The sequence below is a fragment of the Sturnira hondurensis genome, unplaced genomic scaffold (assembly GCF_014824575.4).
Source record: "Sturnira hondurensis isolate 20B ecotype Veracruz unplaced genomic scaffold, ASM1482457v3 Scaffold0025370, whole genome shotgun sequence".
Classification (NCBI taxonomy): Eukaryota; Metazoa; Chordata; class Mammalia; order Chiroptera; family Phyllostomidae; genus Sturnira; species Sturnira hondurensis.
The window spans coordinates 5314323-5338588 of record NW_028098001.1 but is presented as its reverse complement, the minus strand read 5'-3'; the positions used below and the strand labels follow the sequence as shown (position 1 = coordinate 5338588).

General features: G+C 46.8%; 1 protein-coding gene across 6 annotated transcripts in view; it reads right to left on the bottom strand.

Moving 5' to 3' along the window:
* Positions 1-24266, bottom strand: part of BACH2 (BACH transcriptional regulator 2) — a 334937-nt gene that overhangs the window by 11659 nt on the left and 299012 nt on the right. For all 6 annotated transcript variants that reach the window (XM_037039303.1, XM_037039305.1, XM_037039304.1 and 3 more), the window contains one exon: positions 9480-11072. In XM_037039303.1, the coding sequence (XP_036895198.1) occupies positions 9480-11072 (1593 nt within the window). The remainder of the gene's footprint in view (positions 1-9479; positions 11073-24266) is intronic.

Here is a 24266-nt window from a genome sequence, read left to right as displayed (position 1 = left end):
TCCAGGACACTGCAGTGGCCCCGTGGAGAGGCCCATGGGACAAGACCTGAGGCCTCCCGCCCACAGCCAGCATCGCCGTGCCAGTCACGGGAACAAGCCACCTTGGGCGTGGATTTTCGGGGCCCAGTCAAAGCTTCAAATGACTGAAGCCCCAGCCAGCATCTGACTCCACATCATGAGGTTCCTGAGCCAGATGTGCTCGGATCGGGTGCATCTGAATCCCTGACCCACAAAACAATGGAGATACTAAATGCTTTCTGCTGTTTAAAGCCACAAAGTTGGGGTGATAGATACTGTTAGCAGCAGCATTCCTACTTTCACACTCGTTACAAACCAAGGCAAGTCATCATTATCCAAAGAGAGGGCACTAGTCTCTCGAGGGACAGAGCTGTGTACTCCTTATACTGTTAAAATGCTTACAACCCTGTGGCGGTTTGAAATACTTAGACCACAGCTGTCTATGGCCTCCTTAGCACCGAAGAGGTAAACACTGGCCTGCCCCTTCCAGCAGTGTGACACTACCCTCTCCAAGACCCTTACTCATGATGCAGGGGCTTCGAGGTTCAGTTCTGGTTCAGTTTCAGGAGCTCCTGGAAAAGGAATGTTGCATGTTGCTCTGCCTGGAGATGTATTTCCCAGCACAGACCGCTTCCTTCTTGCTTACATCAGCAGCTGCCTTCGATGCACCAGCAGATGGCGCCCTAAACCTACACCTCCTTCAAGCGCCAGCCTAGCGCTGTCCAATGCAAACAACCCCAGCTGCATTTGTGATTCTACATTATCTAGTAGCCACTGATTAACAGAATTAAAAGAAGTGAAAACAGGTGAAGTTAATTTTATTAACATATTCCATTGAACCCTATATAGCCAAAATATTTTCAACATGGAATATAAAATTATTGTGATTTTTTTTACTTTACTACATTTTCAAAGTCCAAGAATTATCTTATGCATCCAACACATCACCAACCAGCCACAGTTCACTGAGGAAAAACCGACAATGCTGGTTTCAATGTCCCTGAAGCAAAAGGCCACATAACATTCTAGGGTTCAATAGCCACGTGTGGTGTGTGGCTATGGGATGGCCAGCATGGCTCTAGTGGACTGAAGAAATGGGCTCGAGTGAACCTGAGGAATCAGAAAAACAGGCAGGTGGGTCTGAGTTTAATTGGTCAAACTATTTGTGTGTGAAGAAACCAAGCCCTCATTAGTATCCAGAAGCTGCAGTGTCAGTGTGTGTTATTCACGGGAGGGAGATGAAGCTATTTCATCCTGAGCGCAGGCTTTTCCTTTGATTGCATCAGATGCAGGCAGACACGAGTCCAGATCCTGGCGTTTGTGACTAGCTCCCCCTGTGCACAAAGGCAATTGCACTGAATTATCTATCACTGGCTTTGCTATGGCTCGGTGCAACTGCCTTGTCAGGTTACTTCATAGCTCCGAGCCTGCAGGACGTGGCATTTGCTGAAGGCTCCCAGTGGGTGCTCTGATTCAGCTCGCGCATGGTGAACTCTGTCCCACGACACCTGTGAAACTTCAGCCCAAAAGAACAAGACTGCAGCACCACATGTCACACCAATCTCAGCTGAGCTCAGTCCTGCTCCAACTGCTGAAGACAGGCAGCCAGGACAAACAGCTCCTTGTTTTGGGCCCGGGAAAGGGCTTTGTCCATGGGGCTGTGTTTGCACAGGGCTTATACTGATATGAAAGAATGTTTGATTTCCCTTCACACCCTCTGGATAACAAACAGACACTCAGATCCTGGACGGTGCCTAAGTAACACAGAGGTCTGTCTGTCGGGGACGCGGATGTTTCCACACCAGGCAGAAGCCTGTTTGCACAGCAGACGCTGCAGCACTTCTGGGCCCCATGGAGTCTCCCCCTCTGCTGACAACAAAGCCATTCTGCTTCTGCTCCAAAGCGGGTTTACTTGTTTCAGGAAGAACATATACCTATCGCTCAGGCCACAGGGAAAGTCAAAAGGCCTTCCACACCGAGAGTTACTATATTCAAAAGCATCCAGGCGGTGAATATAAAACACTAGGGAAATAGGACAGACGTTGACAGGAAAGAGGAAAAATCAACAATGCTGGTTTCAAAGTCCCTGAAGCAAAAGGCCACATAACATTTCAGCGGAGCTGTTGCAACTCCAGCTGGTTTTTAAAGAGGTCAAAGGAAAAGAAAATAGTTGGCTGCAGACTTTCTGCAATGTGGGGGGAAAAAGCAACAAAAGAAAACCCAACCACTCTTGTTTCTTTTTAAAAAGGACCTGTTACCCCTCTAGCAAGGGAGAACTGCCACTGACTACCAAGAGGAAGTCCCAGAGTGTTCTTGGGAAGGCGCAGTGGGAATGCACCACACTCACTGCTTGTTCTTTTTGCAGAAGTTAAGTTCCAGGCCAGTGGGCACAGACTCTTCCGGAGCTGGGAGCGTGTTCCAGTCTCAGGCTCACAGGCTCCCCAACACCCTTCAAACGGGGCTGAAAAGTCAGCTTGTGCTACTCAGCCTGGATGTGTTGAAACACATCAAGAAGGCTGAGGCCCTTCTCTCTTTCTCCCAGCGCATTCTTACTATTCTAATACAGTTGGAATTTACTGTCCTTCCACACACCTATCTTCCAAGATTTAACTTCTCAGGTGGCATGGCTTTCACTCACTGGGCTCTCAGAAATAGAGCAAAACACCCAACTTGACAAGATGAAGATCCTGCCAACTACCGCCACCTCGTCTGAACGGCCAGCCTTCAGCTACATTCAGCCGACCGCATGCACAGGAGACTGAGCATGTGAGGCTATGCAGGCTGCCCAGAAGGGGAAGGGCCCCTGAGATCAAGGGTGCTGAGTTCTCTCCAGGCTCTGGGTAGCTGTGTAGCTGCTGCCCAAGGTTGGGTTCTCCAGCCTCTGAGAGTCAGGGCACATACTGAGCCAGCAAGCTGAGGGCCAACTGGCACAGCGCCGGCCAGGGCCACACTTGCATACTCTACCCTTATTGATTTGACCCAGCCCCCGCAGGGCCCTCACGCTTCTCCTCCTTCTCAGCACCACGGGAAGAATAGGACAAAGGAGGGTTTTTTTTTCAGCCCAGAACCTACACTGGCTGGCAAGTGGGAACCAGAGGAACTGGTTCAGTCAGCGGAACTGAGTGGCCAGGCCGTGCGCTGAGGGACCTCTGGCCCCAGAGGCGGGCAAAGGTAGGAGAATGCCGTGTGACATCTAGAAGGTGAACGAAACCTAGGCATTCTCCTCCAGGGCCTGCGAGGGAACGCCAGTGCTTCCTTCACCAAGCACAAGTCACCTGCCCCATTTCCCTCCCCTGCCAACAGCTCCCCAGCTTCCTCAGCCAATACATCCCTCTCTCCCAGTTAAACAATAATATCACTTAAAACACGATATGAGAGCCCTGGCTGGTGTGGCTCAGTTGGTTGGAGTGTTGCCCCCATACATCAAAAGGTTGGGGGTTTGATTCCCAGTCAGGGCACCCGTCTAGGTTGTGGGTTCAATCCCCGGTCAGGGTGAGTATAGGAGGCAACCAACTGAATTTTCCCTCTCTTTCCCTTCCTTTCTCTCTCTCAAATCAATAAACATATTAAAATCTAAGAAATTACCCGAGCAATATAACTTCTTGCAGAAAATTTGAGACAAAAGAGGGGAAAATGATTCTCAGCCCCAAACAATACTCTCTTGCTCTGGTGGACTTCCCTGTGATCTTCGTTTCCTCTGAACATCTTACAGGGTTTTAATCAGATGTGCTGTAGTCATCTCAGGGCGTCTCTCAACACACCTCACTTGCCTGGTCTCTCTGGTTGGCTGGATGGGGGCTCTTGGAGGAGGAGGACAGAGATAAAATGTTGCAGAAACAAGCATCTATTTCCTCTAGGAATCCCAGTGGAAGCTGGTGTGTGAGTCGTCTTTGCTGTCTCCTTCCTTGGTTTCAGTACCATGTGTTGAGTAGAAGCGATGGGAATCGAGCCTGCTCACAGTATCCTGTGAGGCCCTGATGGTGCTGCCAGCTCTCCAGAGCCTCCAGCACCTGCTCTTCCGAGACCCTCAGCCCCTCCGTGAGTTCTCTGGGGAGGAAGCACGATGCCCATCGGGGCTAATGGCTCCTGGGCTGCCGGCCTGGGGGCAGCCAGCTCAGCGTTTTGCAGCTGCCAAGGACAACATCGCCTCGCCCAGACTAGGGAACGTTTCCTGCACAGTTGTCCTTTCCCCCTAGAGTCTCATGGCACAGTTTCCAGAACAAATGGGGGACACCTGGGATTTAGCTGTGACACTGCAGTTACTCAGCCGGGTGGTCCCAGGCAAGTCTCTCTTCTCTCCATCCTGAAGTTCTTGGAGGGTTTGCGAGTCAGAGGGAGGTAATACCTGCCCTGCCAACCTTACGGGCTTGCTGTGAGGACCAAAATTGGGTAACAGATGGAGAAAGGGCTTTGCAAAGTCTGAACTGCCTTAGAGATACGAAGTCTCATTATTAATAACATTATTACTTCTTGATAGAATTCTTTCTTTGTCATACGGTTTCTTCTTCTAGACATGCAGCACGCTTTGCAATTCCAGATGCTGAGAGCAGCTTTCTACACAGCGCAAAAAGTTGTTTTAACTAGAAACCTGGCTGGCTTCTACGCTGCCCAGCAAGGTCTTCTTTTTAGTAAGTACACCAGTTATAGATATTTTGAAAAGATGCCTGATTAAACAAGCCACAAAAACAACTGTAAAAATTTTACACACGGTGTGTCTGGAAGTCAGCGTTCAGGTGAGTGAGGCATAGTCGGACGCAGCTCTTCTAGGCTGTTCCATTTCAGTGTTTGCAGCTACCTTGGCTCTCCCACCCTGGCGCCTTCACAAACACACGTGGAGACACAAGCTCATTCTCACACTTTTATCCCTCTCGACATGAAACATGTTAGTGAAGCAGGCCCAGCTCACTGACACTTCTGGTTGTCTTCCTGGTGCTTCCTCACTAAAAGTCACAATGAATGAGAAATGCCTGGGGTGCAACACTGACTCGCCAAGAAGCTTAGTACTTGCAGAAATACTTGTGACTTCTCTCTGATTTTCAAATTTTAAAAATGAACCTGAAAACCCAAACAAGATACTACTTCCCACCCACTAGAATGGCTACAGTAGAAAAGGTGGACCGTAACAAACGTTGGCAGGGAGGTGGAGTTCTCTCCCCCTCATACCCTGTTGGTAGAATGTAAAATGGGGCAGTTACCTTGGGAAACAGTCTGCTAATTCCTAAAAAGGTTGAACAGCGTTATCCCATGATTCAGCAATCCCCCTCCCAGGTATGTAACGTAGAGAACTGAAAACACGTCTACAAAACACTAGTACACAGTGCTCACAGCGGCATTAGTGGTTAAGAGTCAAAAAGGGGAAAAACTCCACATGTCCCGAAACTGATGACTGGGTCACCAAAGTGGGGCGGATCTGCACAGTGGGGCATTGCGGAGCGATAAAAAGAAATCATGCACTAATACACCTCATACCGGGTGGGCACATCGGGGGCAAGAATAAACCTTGAAAACATGATGTTCAGTGAAAGACGCCAGACCCGAAAGTCCACTACGTGTAAGATTTCACGACACAAAATATCCAGAATATGCGACTGGTCGGAGACGGAGCGCAGAACAGCGCTTTCCCGGAGCTGAGGGGAGGGCAGTGAGGGCGGCCGTGGGGGGCGCGGCATTGCTTTCAGGGGGAGAAAAATGTCCTGGAATGAGGGTGATGGTGGTCACAGAATTTTGTAAACCCTCAGCTTGTTCACTTTAATGGTGTGGATTTTACAGTATGAGAATTACACCTCAATTTAAAAAATGAACCTCTGTGAGATATACATAGTAAAAGTCAAACATCATAGAAGCACATAGGAATGGACCTTCCCCCTGGACTTCTTCCCAAGTCCGCCTCCCATTCTGAAGCAAACTAAGCCCTTGTTATGCACGCTGTCTTGTTATTTTTGTCACTTTATACGATATATTCATTTTTCATCATTGGAAGAAAAAAAATTTCCAAACTGACTTTTTAAGGAAATTGCAAACCCAGAAGTTATTTAAAACAGGATGGATAACAATTACAAAAAAAGTTAACATTTTCTATGGCAGAAAAAGGTATGACTATGGAAAAGGATACTACAAATCACTAGAGGAATACAGAAAACATTCACCAGAAAGGGTTAATATTCCTGTATTATGCATTAAAGATACTATAAATTGATTTAAAGACAAACAACAAGAAAGAAAAATGGACAAAGACGTCACGCTCCTCGGCAGGCATCAGACAGGAAACAGACTGACAACAAGCATCGCTGGCAAGGACTGGGGAGCTGCCGGGGCACGCGTGAATCGCTGCGGCCTTTCGGGGGAGTGGTCAGGCAGTATTTTGCGAATGAGCATAACCTTTAACCCACGGAAGGAACTAACCCATAACAATAAAATCACCACTACTAAATACATTCACAAAAATGTTTATTGCAGCAAATGTTTGTAAGGCGGAAAAACTGGGAACAACTGGGATGGTTGCTGAGAGACGACAGCTGGATAGCTTGTGATTTCGGGACCCGTGGGTGTGAAGGCAGCCCCCTGTGACTGACCTAGAGGCATGTACACGGTGGTAGCGATGTAAAGAAGCAAGTTGCTGAGTAATTATACAGTAAATACCATTAAAATAAAACCCAAACCTCTAAGGAGGTGAATATATGTTTGTAAGTTGTAGGTACAGAGAAAGCCTGTTAAATTTGGTATGTTAGGAGCTGGGTATGCTGTTTGGTTATCTAAAAAAGGAAAGTAATTTTAAAAGGCTGATTGCTGATTAAAGACAATATTGTGCTAATTTAAGCTTTTTTTCAGAGCTAGAGAATAGTTAAAAAGAATGAGAAAGGTCAATGTGGATGAGATGGGAGAGTTAACAGGGTCGAACTTGAACACCTTCCAGAATATAAGGTACCCCAACACTTCTTTTGATCTAACGATCTGGCTCTCACCGAAGTCAGTCTGAAGTCCTGGACAGGTGGCTAACTGGAGCCGAGAACTCTTTCTGGTTTCTGACCCTGGTCTCCCCTGGGGTTCACGTGGAAGGGAAGTTACCTGGGTCTTATACAATAGCAGACTAGGGCAGAATCAGCCCAGTAGATGTCGGATTCTTCTGGATCAGTTCAGGAAACTGAGCTATGATTCACGTTGTCAGGAGCTTGCCTTCACCATTGTTACTGGGGACGCACTTCTGCCAGGGCCAATGGGGCTCCTGTGAGCTACTTCGGGCTCGGAGAGGAGCAGTCACGCTGAATCCCGAGACCGTTCCCAGACCTAACTCCTTCCCTCTCGGAGAACTGGACTGCAAGCAGGGAAAAGCCTTAGCTCTCCTCTATCAGTCTTACGCAAAATGTCCTGCTGAGAGAGGTGAAGCGTGCCATTTCTGAAATGGTACTCAGCTTTGGTAAGATATACAGAAAGCCCATTTTTTAAAGACAGATATTGTTGAAAGTAATGGTATCTTTCAGGGAGAGATCAGTCCTGCTTATGACTATTTCTGTACATTGAATGAGTCCTCCTCTGAACTGAGTCATGGAGAACTGGAAAGGCCTGAGGCAGACGAATGGTAGGGCCTGCAGACAGGGAAAACCGTGGACTCTTGTTGGTGTGATTCAGTTCCAAGAGGTGACTTGAAGCTGTCTTCTGGGACAGCGGAGGGACAAAAGGAGGTCCACCTGAAACAGGCAGCCCCCTGGGCGTGCAAACAACAGAGAAACACGGTTCCTTTAGCTTAATGGCAGGGCTCCTCTTGAGGGAGACACAAGAACAAGACAAAGATTTGGAGGCAGGTTTTGGTGACATCAATCCTTGGCAAGATGGATCATTATGCCGATGAACCAGACCCAGGGACTGGGCTTCTGCCTCAGGGAAGCTTATGGAAAGTTTCGGGGGGAAAAAACAATCTCACAAAAGTTGTGATTGGAAGGAAAGACGCCAGGGAGGAAAGAGAGAGCATGACCTTTTGCTGTTTTCACAAACCTTCCGTCCTCTCAGGTCGGACACACAGACACACATGCGCCTCTGCCTGGCACAAGCCTCCATGCCAAACCTGCGCGGCTATGATGCATCTGAGCAGAAATACCTCCCACTCACATTTTCTTTATAATTTCTTTTAACTAAATTAAACCTTGTCTTCCTCCATTTTTTTTTTTCAGGCCAAAAGGAGAGAGGGACCAGGCTAACCAGCAAAACAAGGAAGTGACTATGGGGCATGTCTGCAGTTGGTACAGGGAGCTCCGGAATCTCTTCAAAACATGCCCGAATGAAAACCTCAGGTGCTTCTCCCCAGTCTCAAAGAGATGAGATAAGCCCTCCGTGGCTCTGTGAAAAGCCCCCAAACCCACGTGGCATTTCTGCTGCCTGGCTAGGTTACCACCCCCACTTTACTAGAGGCTGAAATCCGGGGAGTGCAGACGTGCACGCGGCCTAAGGAGGACCACACGGTGCTTCCTCCTGTGTCTGTCGGAGAAGCAGCTCTGAGGGGGGACCTCTCGCGGGACTCACTCACTCCAGCTCCCGAGGCAGGTCTGAGACAGGCGGCAGTCTCGGGTTGCTTCCTTATCAGTCGGCTAAGCAGTGCCGACTGTGACACAGACTCCCTCATATCTTTGCCTCTGAGGTTACAGGGGGAGGGAGGCTGAATGGAGCGTCCGTTGTCTCCCTCCTTGGCCACGGAGTCTTGTCGACGATGTGGCTGGTGTTGCTCCTGCTCCCTCTCCCAGCATTGATGAGACGTGGACGGAGCCTTTCAGAATTTTTGCCTATAAAGTACTTGGCTTCCAGGGTGCACGGAGACTGGCATTCAACCGCACTGTTCCCCCAAATAACTTCTCACTCTTTGTAGGGAGGTTGGGAAACAGTGTGTTACACCGTTCTGTGTGACTGTTTAGGGTGCTTCTGCAGTGACCCCAAGACCCGATGGATGGGGAGCTGCCCGTGAGCATCACTATGGACACAGGACGGCCCCAGGGTCTCCAGGGTCTTTAAGGAAAACTTATAGGTGCTGGGAAAGCACCATTTAGTGCAGACCTATCTAGCCTCAATGTTGAAAGTGTTTCTATATTTCCCTTCACACTGAAGGGGTGAGCAGTGAGGATGGAGATGATGAGCACAGCACCTTTCAGGGCCGATGCAGGAGGCGGGGCGGGGGCAGCAGTGGGCTGAAGCCTGAGCCTGCTTTCACGCAGCATACTTGTTCACCCAGCAGCCTGCCTGTGCTACTGAGTGTTACATCTAGATCAAACTTCAAGTGCTTTCTAGGACAAAAGTGGTTAATCTGCAATCACCTTAAAGCATCCTGCCTCCATAAACAGGGGAGGCAGTCCCTTTACTGTAACCTGTAACCTTGGCAAATAAGAACAATCTGTGAGTGCTGGCGAGGGAGGCAGGGAAAGTCCGGATAAAGGACTGGGGGAGTGGATGACATGCGTGAATTTATGCGGGTTCCCTACCTCCTGGCCCCTGTCCTGCACAGGACACGACTCACTGTCTGCTTCCGAGAACGATCCGGATTCGTCACTGGAGTTGGTTCCGTAAGACTGCTCACATTTAATTTGGGGTCGGACTTGGTTGTACATTCCATCTCCCATCAGGCCTGGTTCCTGATGTTCTGTGGCAAGGAATCTGGCTCCCTGGGAACAGGGTGAGGAGGAGAACTCGCAGAGAGGGAGGCTGCAGGGGGAGCCCCCGCTCCCATCCTCTGCGTAGGAATAGGAGGAGCACGAGCTGGAAGTCCTGGTCCTGGTCTCCAGGGGGGGCGATCGAGGGCAGACCTTGATTGGCACCGGGCAGCTAGTGTTGGACCGCATCCTTCCTGGCAAGTGGTCAGCCATCAGCCCACCATGGGAGTAGGCCTGTGAGCTGGGCAGGGACTGGACAGCCCCCACCCACAGACCCTTTGGCACCGGCTCAGAGAGGTCTTTGTCCAAACTGCTTACCCCAGAATACGAATGCACCGAAGTGCTCACTTGGTCGCAAGCGCTTGAGGAGAAGATCACACTTCTCCGGTCCAGCTCTCCTTCTTGTTTACAGAGAGCCTCCACCCCGGGGCCCTTGAGGGGCGACCCCATTGTGAAGTTGGACGCCTCCTTCTGGCCCACATGGGACTGTCCATAATTCCCCGTGAAAGGGGCGTAGTCTGTTTTAAGGTCACCCTGAGTGATGCCCTTGTCGAAAGGGCACGCGGAACTCCTGGCATAATGCTGCTGAGATGTACTGGGCAGGCCAGACAACTCCGCACTTTTTGTTATGCTGAATAGAGACCTTAGGCAGGAGGGAGAGGACACACTCCTAGATCTCTCCAGGAAGGCGACCCCGGGATGGGGGGCAGGGGCGGGCGCAGGGCTGGGCTGCTTCGGGTCCATTTCCATGTCCCCTGCTCTGTCCTTGATGTCAGGCTCATCTCCGGACAAGCAGAGCGTGATGCTCTCTTCCTCGTTCTCTTCACTGGGCGGCTCACTTTTAATTTGCCCCATGGCAAGCGCCGGCTTGAGGCTGTTGCCGGAGTTATCTTCACTGAATGTGCTTGCAAAACCTGAGGTACTGTGGGATGATGCATTGTAGACATTCTTGGTACATGCAAGCTGGTATTTCTTGTATCGGGGGTACTGCGTTAACGCGTCCTTTTCGGAGCTCTCCTTGTTGTCCGTCGGCCCATCGGACTCGGGCAGCAAAGCTTCCTCCTTCTGTGCTACTGGGATGGCAGCGGCCTCGAAGCTGATGGGGTGCGGAAGCGTCTGGTCCCTGGGGCAGGCCATCTTGGCTGTCTCTGAATCCATCGTCTCCTCCTCTTCCTCCTCCTCCTCTCCCGCGGAGTTCTCATGGTCCTCGTGAGGGCGCGGGCAAGCCGAGTCCTTCCGGCACACGAACAGGCCATCGTCGCTGTTCAGGAGCTGGGTCTGCAGGAAGCTGAAGCAGGAATCCTCTAGGTTGTGCATGCGTAGGAACTCAGCACAGCGGATGACCTCGCGGATGTTTTCTCTGCTGAGTAACAGCTTGGCGGTGTAGGCAAACTGCAACAGCGGCCCAAAGCCCCTGGCCGTGACCTGCAAAACAAACGGGGAAATTGCCATGAAGTTACCATCAGCAGCGCTATTGTCCTGAATCCCTCAACTGAAGCAAGATAACCAGACAGTGCTAATGTCCCAGAACAAAGACTGCAAAGGAGCAGTTAATCGGTACTGGGTCAGCAATGACTCTGCTTCCATAATTAGTGCCTGTCTGGTGCATGCCACTGCTTGATTTCATCCGGGGCACACGGAACTGAAAATCACCAGGGTCAAGTGGCTAAACAAGATGACAACGGGTTCAGTGTTTACACTAATGAAATATCCTGACAAAAACGTGCGGTAACAATGGGACGCCTATTAATTCCCCCCCCAATCAGTGCTGTTGAGAGCCATTCTGCATCAGGAGTGCGGCGAGGCTTCCTGCAGCTCCCTGGAGCCCAAGGAAGCAGTATAGTGTTCTTGGGAACCACGCAACTGGCAATACGGCCCTGTTAAAAACCGAAAGCCTGTAGGGTTTAAAAATAGTTTCTTTCCTTACCTAAAAGTTAAAAAGAGACGTTAAAAGCAACTCCTATTTCATTCATTCATCATGGTTTCTAGTTGGGATTTTTCAATTAGCATGTCATCCCTGATCTTACAATGACACCAGAGATGATGACAATCCAAAGCAGTGTTCTCAAGAAGAAATTGACGCCTCGCCCATAAAGAATGGGGTTACAGACCTAAATAAACTGGCTGTCATTTGAATGGTTGAAGCTGCTGAGTGGCACAGGACACGGGCTAGTCCTCCTCTAATTATAAGCGGCAGCTTTGCCATGCAGCTGTCTTCTTCCCTGGTAAATCTTCAGGGGCTAAGCCTACTGTCATGTGCTGCTCATCCATTATAGTTCACACAGATTGAAAATGTGCTATTTATGCACAGCTTGGGCATACGCATGCACACACAGAGAGAATAACTTAGACAATTAGAAATACATTGCCTAAGGCCAGTTGTTTTTTCCTGATGGAAGTGGATTAAACTTGCTGGTGTTTGGGGCAGGCTCCCTTACTCTCTATGCAAAGCCATGCATCCTCTAGGTTTTTGCAAGCACTGATGACCCCACAGGGAGGGGAGGCAGGTCTATAAATGAGAAATTAGGTTTAAAAAAAAGCAATAATCATGGGGTCTTTGCTGGAAGCTACTGTACAAGTGATTTAAAAATATTTGCTAGGAGAGCAAGTGCAGAGCAAGATGAACTGGGAGGCTTTGTGTCTGACATATCACATGCCTTAAATTCACCACAGCACACAGACCCAAAACTGTTGTGAGGACTGGTATTTGCTTGGACATCAGCTTCTCAGGAAGAAGGAGTGACACCATCCTCTCAGCCCCCATGGCCAGTGTGAGGAAATATTGTGGTTCTCCAGGGCAGCACTGATTTCATATTGCTGCATTCTTTTTGGTAAGGGACATTTCTTAGATATGTAACTGAAGGGGATTTTAATTGTTAAGAATTTTGAAATATTAGACTTCCGGCCAAGATGGAGGTGCAGGTAGAGATACACTCTGCCTCCTCACACAACCAAAACAAGGACAACAACAAATTTAAAGACAAAAATAACCAGAACTGTCAGAAAATCGAACTGTATGGAAGTCCGACACCAAGGAGTTAAAGAAGAAACATTCATCTGGACTGGCAGGAGGCGCTGAGATGAGTAGCTATGGTGGAGAGGCTGCAGGCAGCAAGGCAGTGGCTGGATGCCTGGGCAGTCCCACATTTGCGTGTGGATAAACACAGAGGAACAACTAGGGAGTGAGATGGACAGCACAACCCAGAGTTCCAGAGTGGGGAAATAAAGCCTCAAAACCTCCGTCTGTAAAAACCTATGGGGGTTGTGGTGGCGGGAGAAACTCCCAGCCTCACAGGGAGAGGTCATTAGAGAGACCCACAGGGTCCTAGAATGTATACAAACCCACCTACCCAGGAATCAGCACCAGAAGGACCCAGTTTGCTTGTGGGAAGTGGGGGAAGTGACTGAAAGACAGCCAAGAGCAGAGCAGGTGGCACTGTTCCCTCTTGGACCCCTCCCCGACATTCATCAGCCACAAAGCAGCAATGTGGGTTGCCTGCCCTGGTGAATACCTAAGGCTCTGCCCCTCACTATGTAACAGGCACGCCGAGACAAAACAAAATGGCCCAAATGAAAGAATAGATTGAAGCTCCAGAAAAAATACAACTAAGTGATGAAGAGATAGCCAACCTATCAGATGCAGAGTTTAAAACACTGATAATCAGGATGCTCACAGAAATGGTTGAGTATGGTTGCAAAATAGAGGAAAAAGTGAAGGCTGTGCAAAGTAAAATAAAGGAAAATGTACAGGGAACCAACAGTGAAGGAAAGGAAACTGGGACTCCAATCAACAATTTGGAGCAGAAGGAAGAAATAAACATTCAACCAGAACAGAATGAAGAAATGAGAATACAAAAAAAATGAGCAGAGGCTCAGGAACATCCAGGACAGCTATAAATATTCCAATATCCAAATCATAGGGGTGCCAGAAGGAGAAGAGGGTGAGCAAGGAATTGAAAACTTACTTGAAAACATAATGGAGGAGAACTTCCCTAATATGGAGAAGGAAATAGACTTCCAGGAAGTCCAGGCATCTCAGAGTGTCCCAAAGAAGTTGGACCCAAGGAAGCACACACCAAGGAACACCATAATTACATTACCCAAGATTAAAGATTAGGAGAGAATCTTAAAAGCAACAAAAGAAAAGACGATAGTTACCTACAAAGGAGTTCCCATAAGACTATCAGCTGACTTCTCAAAAAAAAAAAAAAAACCCAAAACCAAAAAACACCTTACAGGCAAGAAGGTGCTGGAAAGACATATTCAAAGGCATGAAAGACAAGGACCTACATCCAAGATTACTCTATCCAACAAAGCTGTCATTTAGAATGCAAGGGCAGATAAAGTGCTTCCTAGATAAGGTTAAGTCAAAGGAGTTCATCATTACCAAGACCTTATTTTATGAAATGTTAAAGGGACTTATCTAAGAAAAAGAAGATCAAAACTACGAACAGTAAAATGACAACAAACTTACAATTATCAACAACTGAACCTAAAAAACAAAAGCAAAAACGAACTAAGCAAACAACTAGAACAGAAACAGGTTCATAGAAATGGAGATCACATGGAAGGTTATCAGAGGGTAGGGGGAGGAAGCAGAACGGAGGAAAAGATACAGAGAATAAGCAGTATAATGGTACGGCCAAAATAGACAGGGGAGGTTAAGAGTAGCATAGGAAATGGAGAAGCCAGAAAACTTGTATATATGACCCATAGACATGAACTAAGGTGTGGGGGGACTGGAGGGTGGGAGGGAGTGTAGGGAGGAGGGAATAAAGGGGAGAAAAAAGGGACAACTGTAATAGCATAATCAAAAAATATATTTAAAAAATAAAAGAATTCTGAAGTACCTAAATAAAATTTCAAAAATAAAAAAGTTCTCTGTCAGCTGATGAGTCCTCAGATATTTGAATAAAAAGAAATACAACAAAACCATGACAGTCAGACCCACGCTGCAGTGGTACAAGGGCAATCATTGCCATCTCACTGCTGCTGTACTTGGTCGGGTCCATTTCTACCATAAGACAGCAAGGTCCTTCAGATCGAGGATCCTTTCATTTCTCCTTGTAACTCTGCATCTAGCTGGGGTCTAACAGCATAAATGCCTGAGAAGAGCTTGTATATTACTGACCATGTCGTAAGTCTGACTGTGCCTCTCGCCTACAATTACAGTGTACAGAGGGTGACAACAGTATTTGGTAAGTGGTGTTTTAAATGACTTTGGAGCAAGGCATTGTGTAAGCCAACATGCCAAGTCAATCAACCAATCCAAGGCAAGCAAGAGTCCTTAAATTAAAAAGGAGCTAGTACTAGTATTAAAAAGGAGCTCATATAATGTACATTTTTGTGGCCTACTAAGCCGGCATCATAATCGTTTCAACAAATGTAGTACTTACTTTATCTGTCTTGTGGACATTTCTCTCAGGAACCTTTAAAAGGGATGCACGGCAAGGCAAGAAAGGGCGTATTTATAAGCAACCAAAGAAGATGATGAGAATGCCGCAGGACCCGTTTCTTCACTGTAACGTAGCCACCACCAAGAGAGGGATGGAAGCATCGAGGCGGCATAAGCATCTCCCCCTCTGCTCCTCGGCGGTCTGCCAGTTGCTGAGAGGCTGACACGCACTTTGAGTTTTGGCAGATGCGTTCACTATATGGGAAACGGGGGAAACTCATCTCAATGCTTTTCTGTACAGACCTCCTCATATTCTCATCCTTATCACCATTTGTTTTTTATTTTTTAAAAGAGTTTGTTTTATTATTTTTTGAGGGAGGAGAAGGGAAGGAGAGAGAGGGAGAGAAACATCAATGTGTGGTTGCCTCTCACCTGCCCCCTGCTGGGGGCCTGGCCCACAACCCAGGCATGTGCCCTGACTGGGAATCAAACTGCAACCCTTTGACTCACAGGTCTGCACTCAGTGCACTGAGCCACACCAGCCAGGGCCATTTCTTTTTTATTCTAACACTCTTAGTCTCAGTAGTCCCCACTACTGTGCTCCACTGTGGCTACTTTTAAAGACAATTCTTAAATAAGCCAGAGACACCCCTGGGGATCACTGGATCAGGCCTGGGCATCACCCCTTGCCACACGGCTGCAAGGAGCTGGAGAAAGCTTCTCCGCTCAGGTAGGAGCTGACACTGAATGTGTGAGTTGGACACCCCAAATCAAATCACCCACCCATCCCCCTGGACCCAGGAGACATGATGAGCTTGAAATGACCATCAGATGGTCATGAAAGAGTCATGAAGAAAAACAGAGTTCTAAACTGTCCTTCAAGCCCAAGGTCAGAGGATGTGGTGCTGCTCTTACCAAGAAATTTCAAGAGTCATGACTAGCTCTTCCCTCACGTGAGTTTAATCCTGCTTTGTCATGTTCAATTGCTCAGCTTTTGTGTGCAGGGCTCTGTCTAGTGAGTGAGTTATTCACCAAGCACCTCCTGGGGCCCAGCACTATGCTATCTGGTTCTTGCAACGCCCTGCACGACAGGCATGATTGCCCTTATTTTACAGACCATGAAAGTGACAGAAAGATGAGGGAATTCATCCAAGGTCACAGAACTGGGATTTCAATCCCAATGCTCTGAGGAATGGCTAAGAACAAGACTCAGCCTTACGCTCAAGAAACCTACAATTTAGCTCTGTAGAAGAGGTATTGAACAATGAAACATTAGTTATTAAGTCACAATGTAAGTCAGTGATGGAAGGGTGCTCACAAAATCACATAATTAATTGTCAACTGAGAAATCCAAACCAGTTCAGGAGAAGAGAAAATTGCTGAGGTCTCGGGGGGAATCCCTTGAATACTCACAAGCAGGACACCTGGAGTGTGATGAATTCCCCCCCGTCTATGTCTGCTCTGGGGCAAGAGTTGCTTTGCTGCCATGGGTACCTTCTGAACTGCCACAGGTGTCCCTCCCAGGAACCCCCTACCAGGTGTCTCTGGCATACTTCAGGACAGTGGCAATACCTCCAAATGCACAAAACAGAGAGCAAGTGCCTGTCGCACCTCCACGTCAGTGTTAAAACAGGCAGAGGCTTTCTTGGTATTGGTTGAGCCCCATTCCAGTCTTGTCTTTACATTTTCAGGAATCATTAAATTCACTCATTGTACTCGTCAAGCAAATATCTAGGCACCAATGCGAAGCTATAAGCTATAAGCTATATAAAACTGTGGCCAGAAGTCAGCATTGTTATTTACTTTCTGTTTTAACAAGTAAGGCTCTGATAATGGGAAAAAATAAGAGGAGGTGGGTGGCGGAGAAGCTCACACAAAACTAATGACCCATAAAAATGTTATTTAAAAAGGTAATGATCACGAAGTTCGAGTGGAATGAAGTGACTAGAAATAGCACACCAGTTTTCGCTCACTGATGTTAATGGAACTGAGTTCCAGTGCTCTGAGGGAAGCCGACATATCCAGGCTAAACCCACTGGTCAGGAATGGCCTCCGGGCATGATAAACAAACACAAAGTACAATATTAGCGACAACTTGGGATAACAGTCTTGCATTTTGAATGAAGTATTTTTGGATGGATCACTTTGAAGATTATTTCCTTGTCACGCTTAAACACATGATTAGCTGGTTCCATAAGGTGACCTAGAGGAGGCAGAAAGGAATCTGCCATGTGGGACTAAGGCCTGGGACAGGTCAGAAGTAACACCCCCTTTGCTCTTGGTTGCTCCCAAGGCAGCAATGACCTCATCTAGGAGTTGGCACATACGAAGCAAGTGGCACTGACCTTCCGGTTTCAGGCCTGAAAGATATCAGCTCAGATCACCAAAGTCACCCACGATGGTATGAGTCTACATGCTGACAGTGTGTTGAAAATGTGACCCACTGAAATTATGACCCTAATGCGATATTCCCTTGGGTTCTGATGTATCATCTCTAGGCCGCTGATGTAAGGAGGATGGATTGATGAGAACTTAACTGGCAGAGAACACACTTGGGTGCCGGAGGCAGAGCTGGGAAGCTCACTCTCAGGAGGTGCCTCGTGTGCTGCTGGACAGAGCCTATGATTGGGACTTTGTAAGCTCCATCTTTCTGGACTATTACATGAATCAGGCAGTTGGCCGTCAAATGTACATAGAAAAAAGTGTTTGAGCATTTTTATGAGACTGGGAACAGCATTCCCTTCTTAAGCCATGTAATGAGGAGCTCCTCAGTTGGTTCCGGCAGTGCATTCATGCGGCTGTAGCAGTGAGCCATCTGCATAAGGCTGATCGGATGAGTCAGGAGATCTGGTGACTGCTCCCTAGGAGAGGGGAGGCACACTTCTCAACATCCCTTAATCCATCCTTACAAAGCATGGGACCTCTCATCCTCAGCAACACCATGCACACGTTCTCGATGAAGTTGGATCTCTTCTATGCTGCAGGAACTGGGAAGATGAAGAAAGCAAGGCCATGCTGATGGGCTTTTGAAAACACTGTGGCCACTGACCAGCCCTCTGGGTTGATTTTTGCACAGCAAGGCACTTGCCACATAAAGAAAACACGGGTAACAACTCACTCTTCCTTTTCACCCCCAATGCACTGCACCTCCTTCTGTAGGGTGAAGGCTGAATTAGCAATGAGCCATCATTTCTAATCTGAATTTACTATAATTTATATCCATATTATTATACTTTTCTTCCCAAAGCAGCATGTTATACAAGCATACAATGCTCAGGATGTATTTGCTAAATTGATTTCACTATGTCAACAAAGCTTCCGGTCATTTTAACATTTTTAGTTAAAGATAGAGGATGAAAAAACTATCTTGTTTCCTTTCTTAAAGTAATAGCAGAAAAACTAAATCAACATTCAAGTTGATGTATGTGTAGGTAAGGTGATGTGGGTCCCTGAGGGAACATACATGTCATGCACTCACGGATCTGGCCCTTTCAGCGTGCGTACACACACACACACACACACACACACACACACACACATGCTGCCTATCCTTTGCAGTTGAAATGGGCTCCCTGGTTTCAATGGGGGTGATGGCATCTAGGGCAGAGGTCAAACAGTGGAGCCACTCCATTTGAATGAAACTCTGAAGGCTAGCCAGCAGTGTAGGTCAGTGGTGAGTGGAAGGACCATACGTATCTTCAACTGAAATGCGTGGTCAGCCCAGTGAGGTACTTTTGGGTTGGTTAAAGAAAAGAAAATGAGGTAGGTTAAGCAAAGAACTGACTTGAGTCCTCATGATCAAGAGGCATAATTCGAGACTCCCTGAAACTCACTCCTTGGATCACTGCAGGAAGGGTCCTACAATAGCTCACATTTTTGCCATCATTTTTCCTGTCACAGGGGTTTGCAGAATGTACATCTTGCAGTTTCTTATAAGTTATGAACTAAATACAGTTTTTTTAAGTGAAAAAAAAACCACTAAAATTATTCCAAAATTGTTTAGGTTAGAACAAAATCTATCTATCCACCCTTCTCTATGTACTAAAATAGCATTACTTTAATACAGACAAGAAAATCTAAATAGCTCTGACCAGCCACTAACTTTACATTCTATCACTTAATCTAATTTTAGTCTGACATTATAAACTCATAAACTGCTTTTTTGCTATTGTCTCCAGGCCTCATGTCCAATCTGCTTGTGCTTCCTCTTGCAATGCTGGGGCTGGGAGTTTATAAACTGTGGTTCCCTGGCTCCTTTGCCCTTGGACTTGTAACTGGATTCTGCCTATCGGGGGCGCTGACGGGAGGAGGTGGGATGAGAGGAAAGGAGCTGCTCTGGTTCCTTCTGTTTCCCTCTTTATTTCTTCTGTGTTGTAGAAGTGGCTGCACCCCAGTTTCGTGCTGGAGTGTCTGGAAGGGGCTGTCTCCTGCCTGGGTGCAGCTCCTGGGGCATCAGTCCCTCCCTCCACGCTCACAGGTCCCTTCTGTCCCCTCCTGCCTGAGCAGTGCTAGCTGCTTCCTGCAGCCATTAATCACTGGTTAATTCTTCTTCCCCTTTCTGTTCTTCCCATCTTCCAACACCTGTGTAACCAATTCCCTGTTTTATATCCCCTCTGCTTGAAACACCTGGCATGGTTTCTGTTTCCCTGACTCAATCCTCATCTGTTTTTCAATCAAGGACGCCAAAAAAGGTGAAGCCCACAAAGTCCAGAAAGGTGACGGGATTTTCCCAAAGTTACACGGCTGGTCAGCCAGGGCTTACCTCAAGTTTTCTGACTGCTCCCCCCTTCCTGTCTGTTGCTGTTTCTCTGAAGTGAACCAGAAAAGAAATGGCATTTCATAGGGAAAGACATCACTGTGAGCTTTATTACACTCTCTAAAATATTCAGTTTTATATAGCTCTATCCAAAGGAGTCTGGCCAACTGGAAGTGGTACTTCCCTGGGTATGTAGAAGGGCGAATCTCACGCTTGATTCTCTCACCATTTACAGTGTTCAGAACCATTGCCTAGATTCCTCTTGAAGAGTGACGATGATTGCTAAGCCCCTCTCTTGCCCTGCAAATCCTAGGGAGCTCTTTTATCACCTGGGGATTTGATAAATTAGCAGGATCAGCTCAGCATCAGCCCTAGGATCTAGAAGACATCAAAGCAGAAATGCTGTTCTCCTGGGCAGCCATGTGGCACCAATGTTTGTTCCCAATTACAAAGGCAGCCTGATAAAGCTGTTTGGAGGGACTGTCATGTGTTCCCTATCTGTGTCAGCTCAGAGCTGTCGTGGGACTGCACAACTGCTGGAGCTGCTTCTGGGGCATTTCTACGGTTGTCTCAAGGCCGATGAGAACAGTGAAGGGGAAGCAAAGATTTGCTGACTTTCCTGAGAACTAGCCACACCATGACCCTTAGGAGCCTTCATTTCAACCGGGTGGTTTTTACCCCCTCATCTGTGGCCTAAGTTATTTTCTCAGTCAGGTATAGACGGTTATGTTTTCCAGGTAAGTGATGGGCAGAAGTCATACACATGACATCAATGTAAGGTACTATGTTCATATTTACTCTAAAAACATGAAAAGTAGAAAACCTCCCTTCTGAAAGATTATGTAATAAACTTCATGGAATAATTTTTAAAAACTCAATTTCGGTATAAGTGTAGATCCTAAAATAGGTATAAGGTGGTAGTAAGTTTTTACATTTTTCAGTGTAAAATGAAAGTGAAAAGCATCCCACTCACCAGCAAGAAAGTAGTAAAACCTGCATCTAGATTTACAGTTTCATTTGAAAAACTGCCTCCAACAAAAAATTATTTTTCAAAAGATTGAAAAAATTACCTAATTTCCATTTTCAATGACCCTCTCCCCATTCAGGAAACCAGTGACCTTCCCAGACCAGAATTTTCTCGAGTCAAGGTTTGACTTTACCTCCTCGATCCCTCTACTCATTTCAAACCAACCATTAACCACTTGACCTTCCACCAGAAACACAAACCATGTCTAAGGTCCCTAGTGATGAATGAGTCCAGTCCCTCCTCAGAACCTCCTAAGGGTGCTTCACATCAAGCCAAAACTCCCCACCCCTGAGACTGAAGCACCCTCCTCTGAACCATTTTGAGTTTGTGTACATCCCCAGCAGGAAATTTGGACTGAGTAAATGTTCCAGGCATTGGGACAGAGGACGGAGCTATCACCTGCTTCCCTTTCATTCCTATTTTCTAGGAATACCAACTAGGATTTATTTAATTGTTACTTATTACTCACGGTACTGGGAATTAATATCCCTGAGCTTTTCTCTCAGCACGTGCTATTGATAAACCATTGTAAACCTGCAAAAATGATTCTTTGATCCAAGAGGGTATACTTGTCTCATCATTCAGGTTATACAAATTGTTCTTCAAACTTTTAAGATTCACTTTCTTCCTTGTTTTTGAAAACTATGATGCTCTTTTCTGATGTACAGACTTCTGATGCTTTCCTGGAGTCCACAATTCCTCAAAGATATTGACCCTAACAAACTGTACCCTAATCACTGGTACAGTGATTCTGTCCGGTAGTTTGGGGGCTTTACTTCATCCAGACTGGGTGCTTAGATGTTTTCCTTTTGTTCCTCTATCTAAGATTTCCATTTTTTTGTAGAAGTTTTTCTCACTTTTTCATCTGATGGACACAAGAAAAGCTTCATGAGACCGGATTTGGCAATGATTTCGTGGATGTGACACCAAAACATAGGCCACAAAAGCACAAACAAACAGCCGAGTGGCCTTCCACCGAGCTTACAGACTTCTGCGCACCACAGGACCCAACAGAGTGAAAAGACAACTTAGAAACAGGAGAAAACACTTTCAAATCACTTATCTGATAAGGGGCTAAAACCCAGAATGTATACAGAACTCCCACAATCCAACAACCAAATTATCAAATAACCAAAAAGTTGGCAAAGGATGGAGTAGAATGAGACCTTGCTCTAAAAAAGATATAAAATAGCTGACAAGCATATGAAGACACGCTCGACATGAATAATCATCAGAGAAACGTGAGTCAAAATCACCATATCACCTAGTTAAGACGGCTACTATAGAAATAAACAGTAAGTGCTGGCAAGGATGTGTAGAAATTGGAAGGCTTTGCACTGTTGGGGGGCTGTAACATGGGGCAACTGCTACGGAAGAGTAATGTGGACATTCCTCAGAAAATTAAAAATAGAACTACCATGTGTGCAGCAATGTACCTGTTGGTTATCTGTTCAAAAGAATCAAAGTGGGGCCTGGAAGAGAGACGTGCACACTCATGTTCGTAGCAGCCGAGAAGTGGAGGCAGCCCACAAGTCTGTCAACGGACAAGTGGATTTAAAGATGCGGTGCACACACCTGTGGAACACTGTGCAGCTTTCCAAAGGAAACAAATGCTGTCACATGCTACAACATGGGTAAACCTCGAGGACTTGTGCTAAGTGAGGCCACCAAAAGACTACTGTATGACTCCACTTACATAAGGCATCTAAAGTAGTCAAATGCATAGATGCAGAAAGCAGGATGGTGGTCCCCAGGGACGGTATCTCTTTGACGATGCTAAGGACGTTCTCCTGCGTACTTTTGTCAATCCCTTGTAGTTAGTCACTGTTACTAGGACCAAAATAACAATTCTCCCTTTGAACTGTCAACCTTCTGGAAGGTGAAATGACCAATAAAGCAAATCAGTACATTCAGGTAGGTATTTTGTGTTAGTTAAAGAGAATTTTCTGGCAGCTAGTCACACAGTTGATGTTCTGCATCATGCCTCTCCTTTGCTCTAATTTTGTAAATGGCAACAGGCATACGGAACCTGCAATTGCCCTTATGTATAACCCAAATGAGCTCCGATACCCGTGCCGATGCCGCTCCTCTTTCTTCTACCCTCCTTCTACTACTCTTCTCAGGGCCCTGCCCTTGTGCGTCTGGACTTGCTCTAGAGCTTCGTACACTCACTGCTGCTCCGCTCTTCTTCCCAGGGGTGACGTCATTTTAATACGAAACTCCTTCTCACGTAGTGAGAAGTCCATAGTTCAGTGGGATAGCCTCATCAGGTTACTTGGGTTACCTAAGAAATTCTATTTATTACCTTGGCAATAATCTCCAATTTAATTCTTTAATTACTCCTGCTTCGCCCATTAATGGAAAGACACTGGAGACTAGAAGTATTACTTCTGTATTCCCCTTCTCCTTGGTTTATCCAGTGAATCACCAACCATTTTACACTTTCATATCACCGTCACACCTGCTTGCTTCCGCAATAATCGGTGTCATGAGTTTGGCGGGATACCGCCCCCTCCCCCCCGTCCCTTCTATTTAAAGCACGTGCCTGGTGCACCGTGGGTTCTCAGTAACTATTAGTTGAACTGACTTGAACTAACCCGAGTGATGCCTGCTGGGCAAGCAGACGATCTGAATCCTTCTTTCATATGACAATCCACCACATATTTGAAGACATCTGTCTGCCCGGTTAGGGAATTTTTTTTCTTCAAGAACTTAAGTCNCACCGTCAAACCTGCTTGCTTCCGCAATAATCGGTGTCATGAGTTTGGCGGGATACCGCCCCCTCCCCCCCGTCCCTTCTATTTAAAGCACGTGCCTGGTGCACCGTGGGTTCTCAGTAACTATTAGTTGAACTGACTTGAACTAACCCGAGTGATGCCTGCTGGGCAAGCAGACGATCTGAATCCTTCTTTCATATGACAATCCACCACATATTTGAAGACATCTGTCTGCCCGGTTAGGGAATTTTTTTTCTTCAAGAACTTAAGTCATACTTTCCATCTGAAATCAAAACTGAAGAACTGACAGATAACACATCTCTTATGGAAATGTTATTTTCTTTTTGACCTCTGGAAGCAAGTGGGCTTACCCTCCAAGGTACTCCCGTAGCTGTAAGGACTCAGTGCCACCAGGGAAGGACCACTGGTCTTTAGTGGGGAAGGTAATCCGACCGCCAGAACTTGAAAAACTGTTATCTCCCCTTTCATTTGCAAAGTAGAAATAAACAGGGGCAAGCCAAGGAAATGTAGATAATATGCTTGAAGGGTTTTCGAGGCACAAACACTAAAATTTCTAAGCTGACGCGTATCATCGCCTCTGGCAGAGAGCCTTCCTTTGCAGTGGGAGTGGGTGTTACTGTGCCTCACAGAATGACAAAGCACAGATTTTGCCTTATAGGCATGGTTTGTACAGCAGCAACAATAGTATTTCTACAATCTTTAG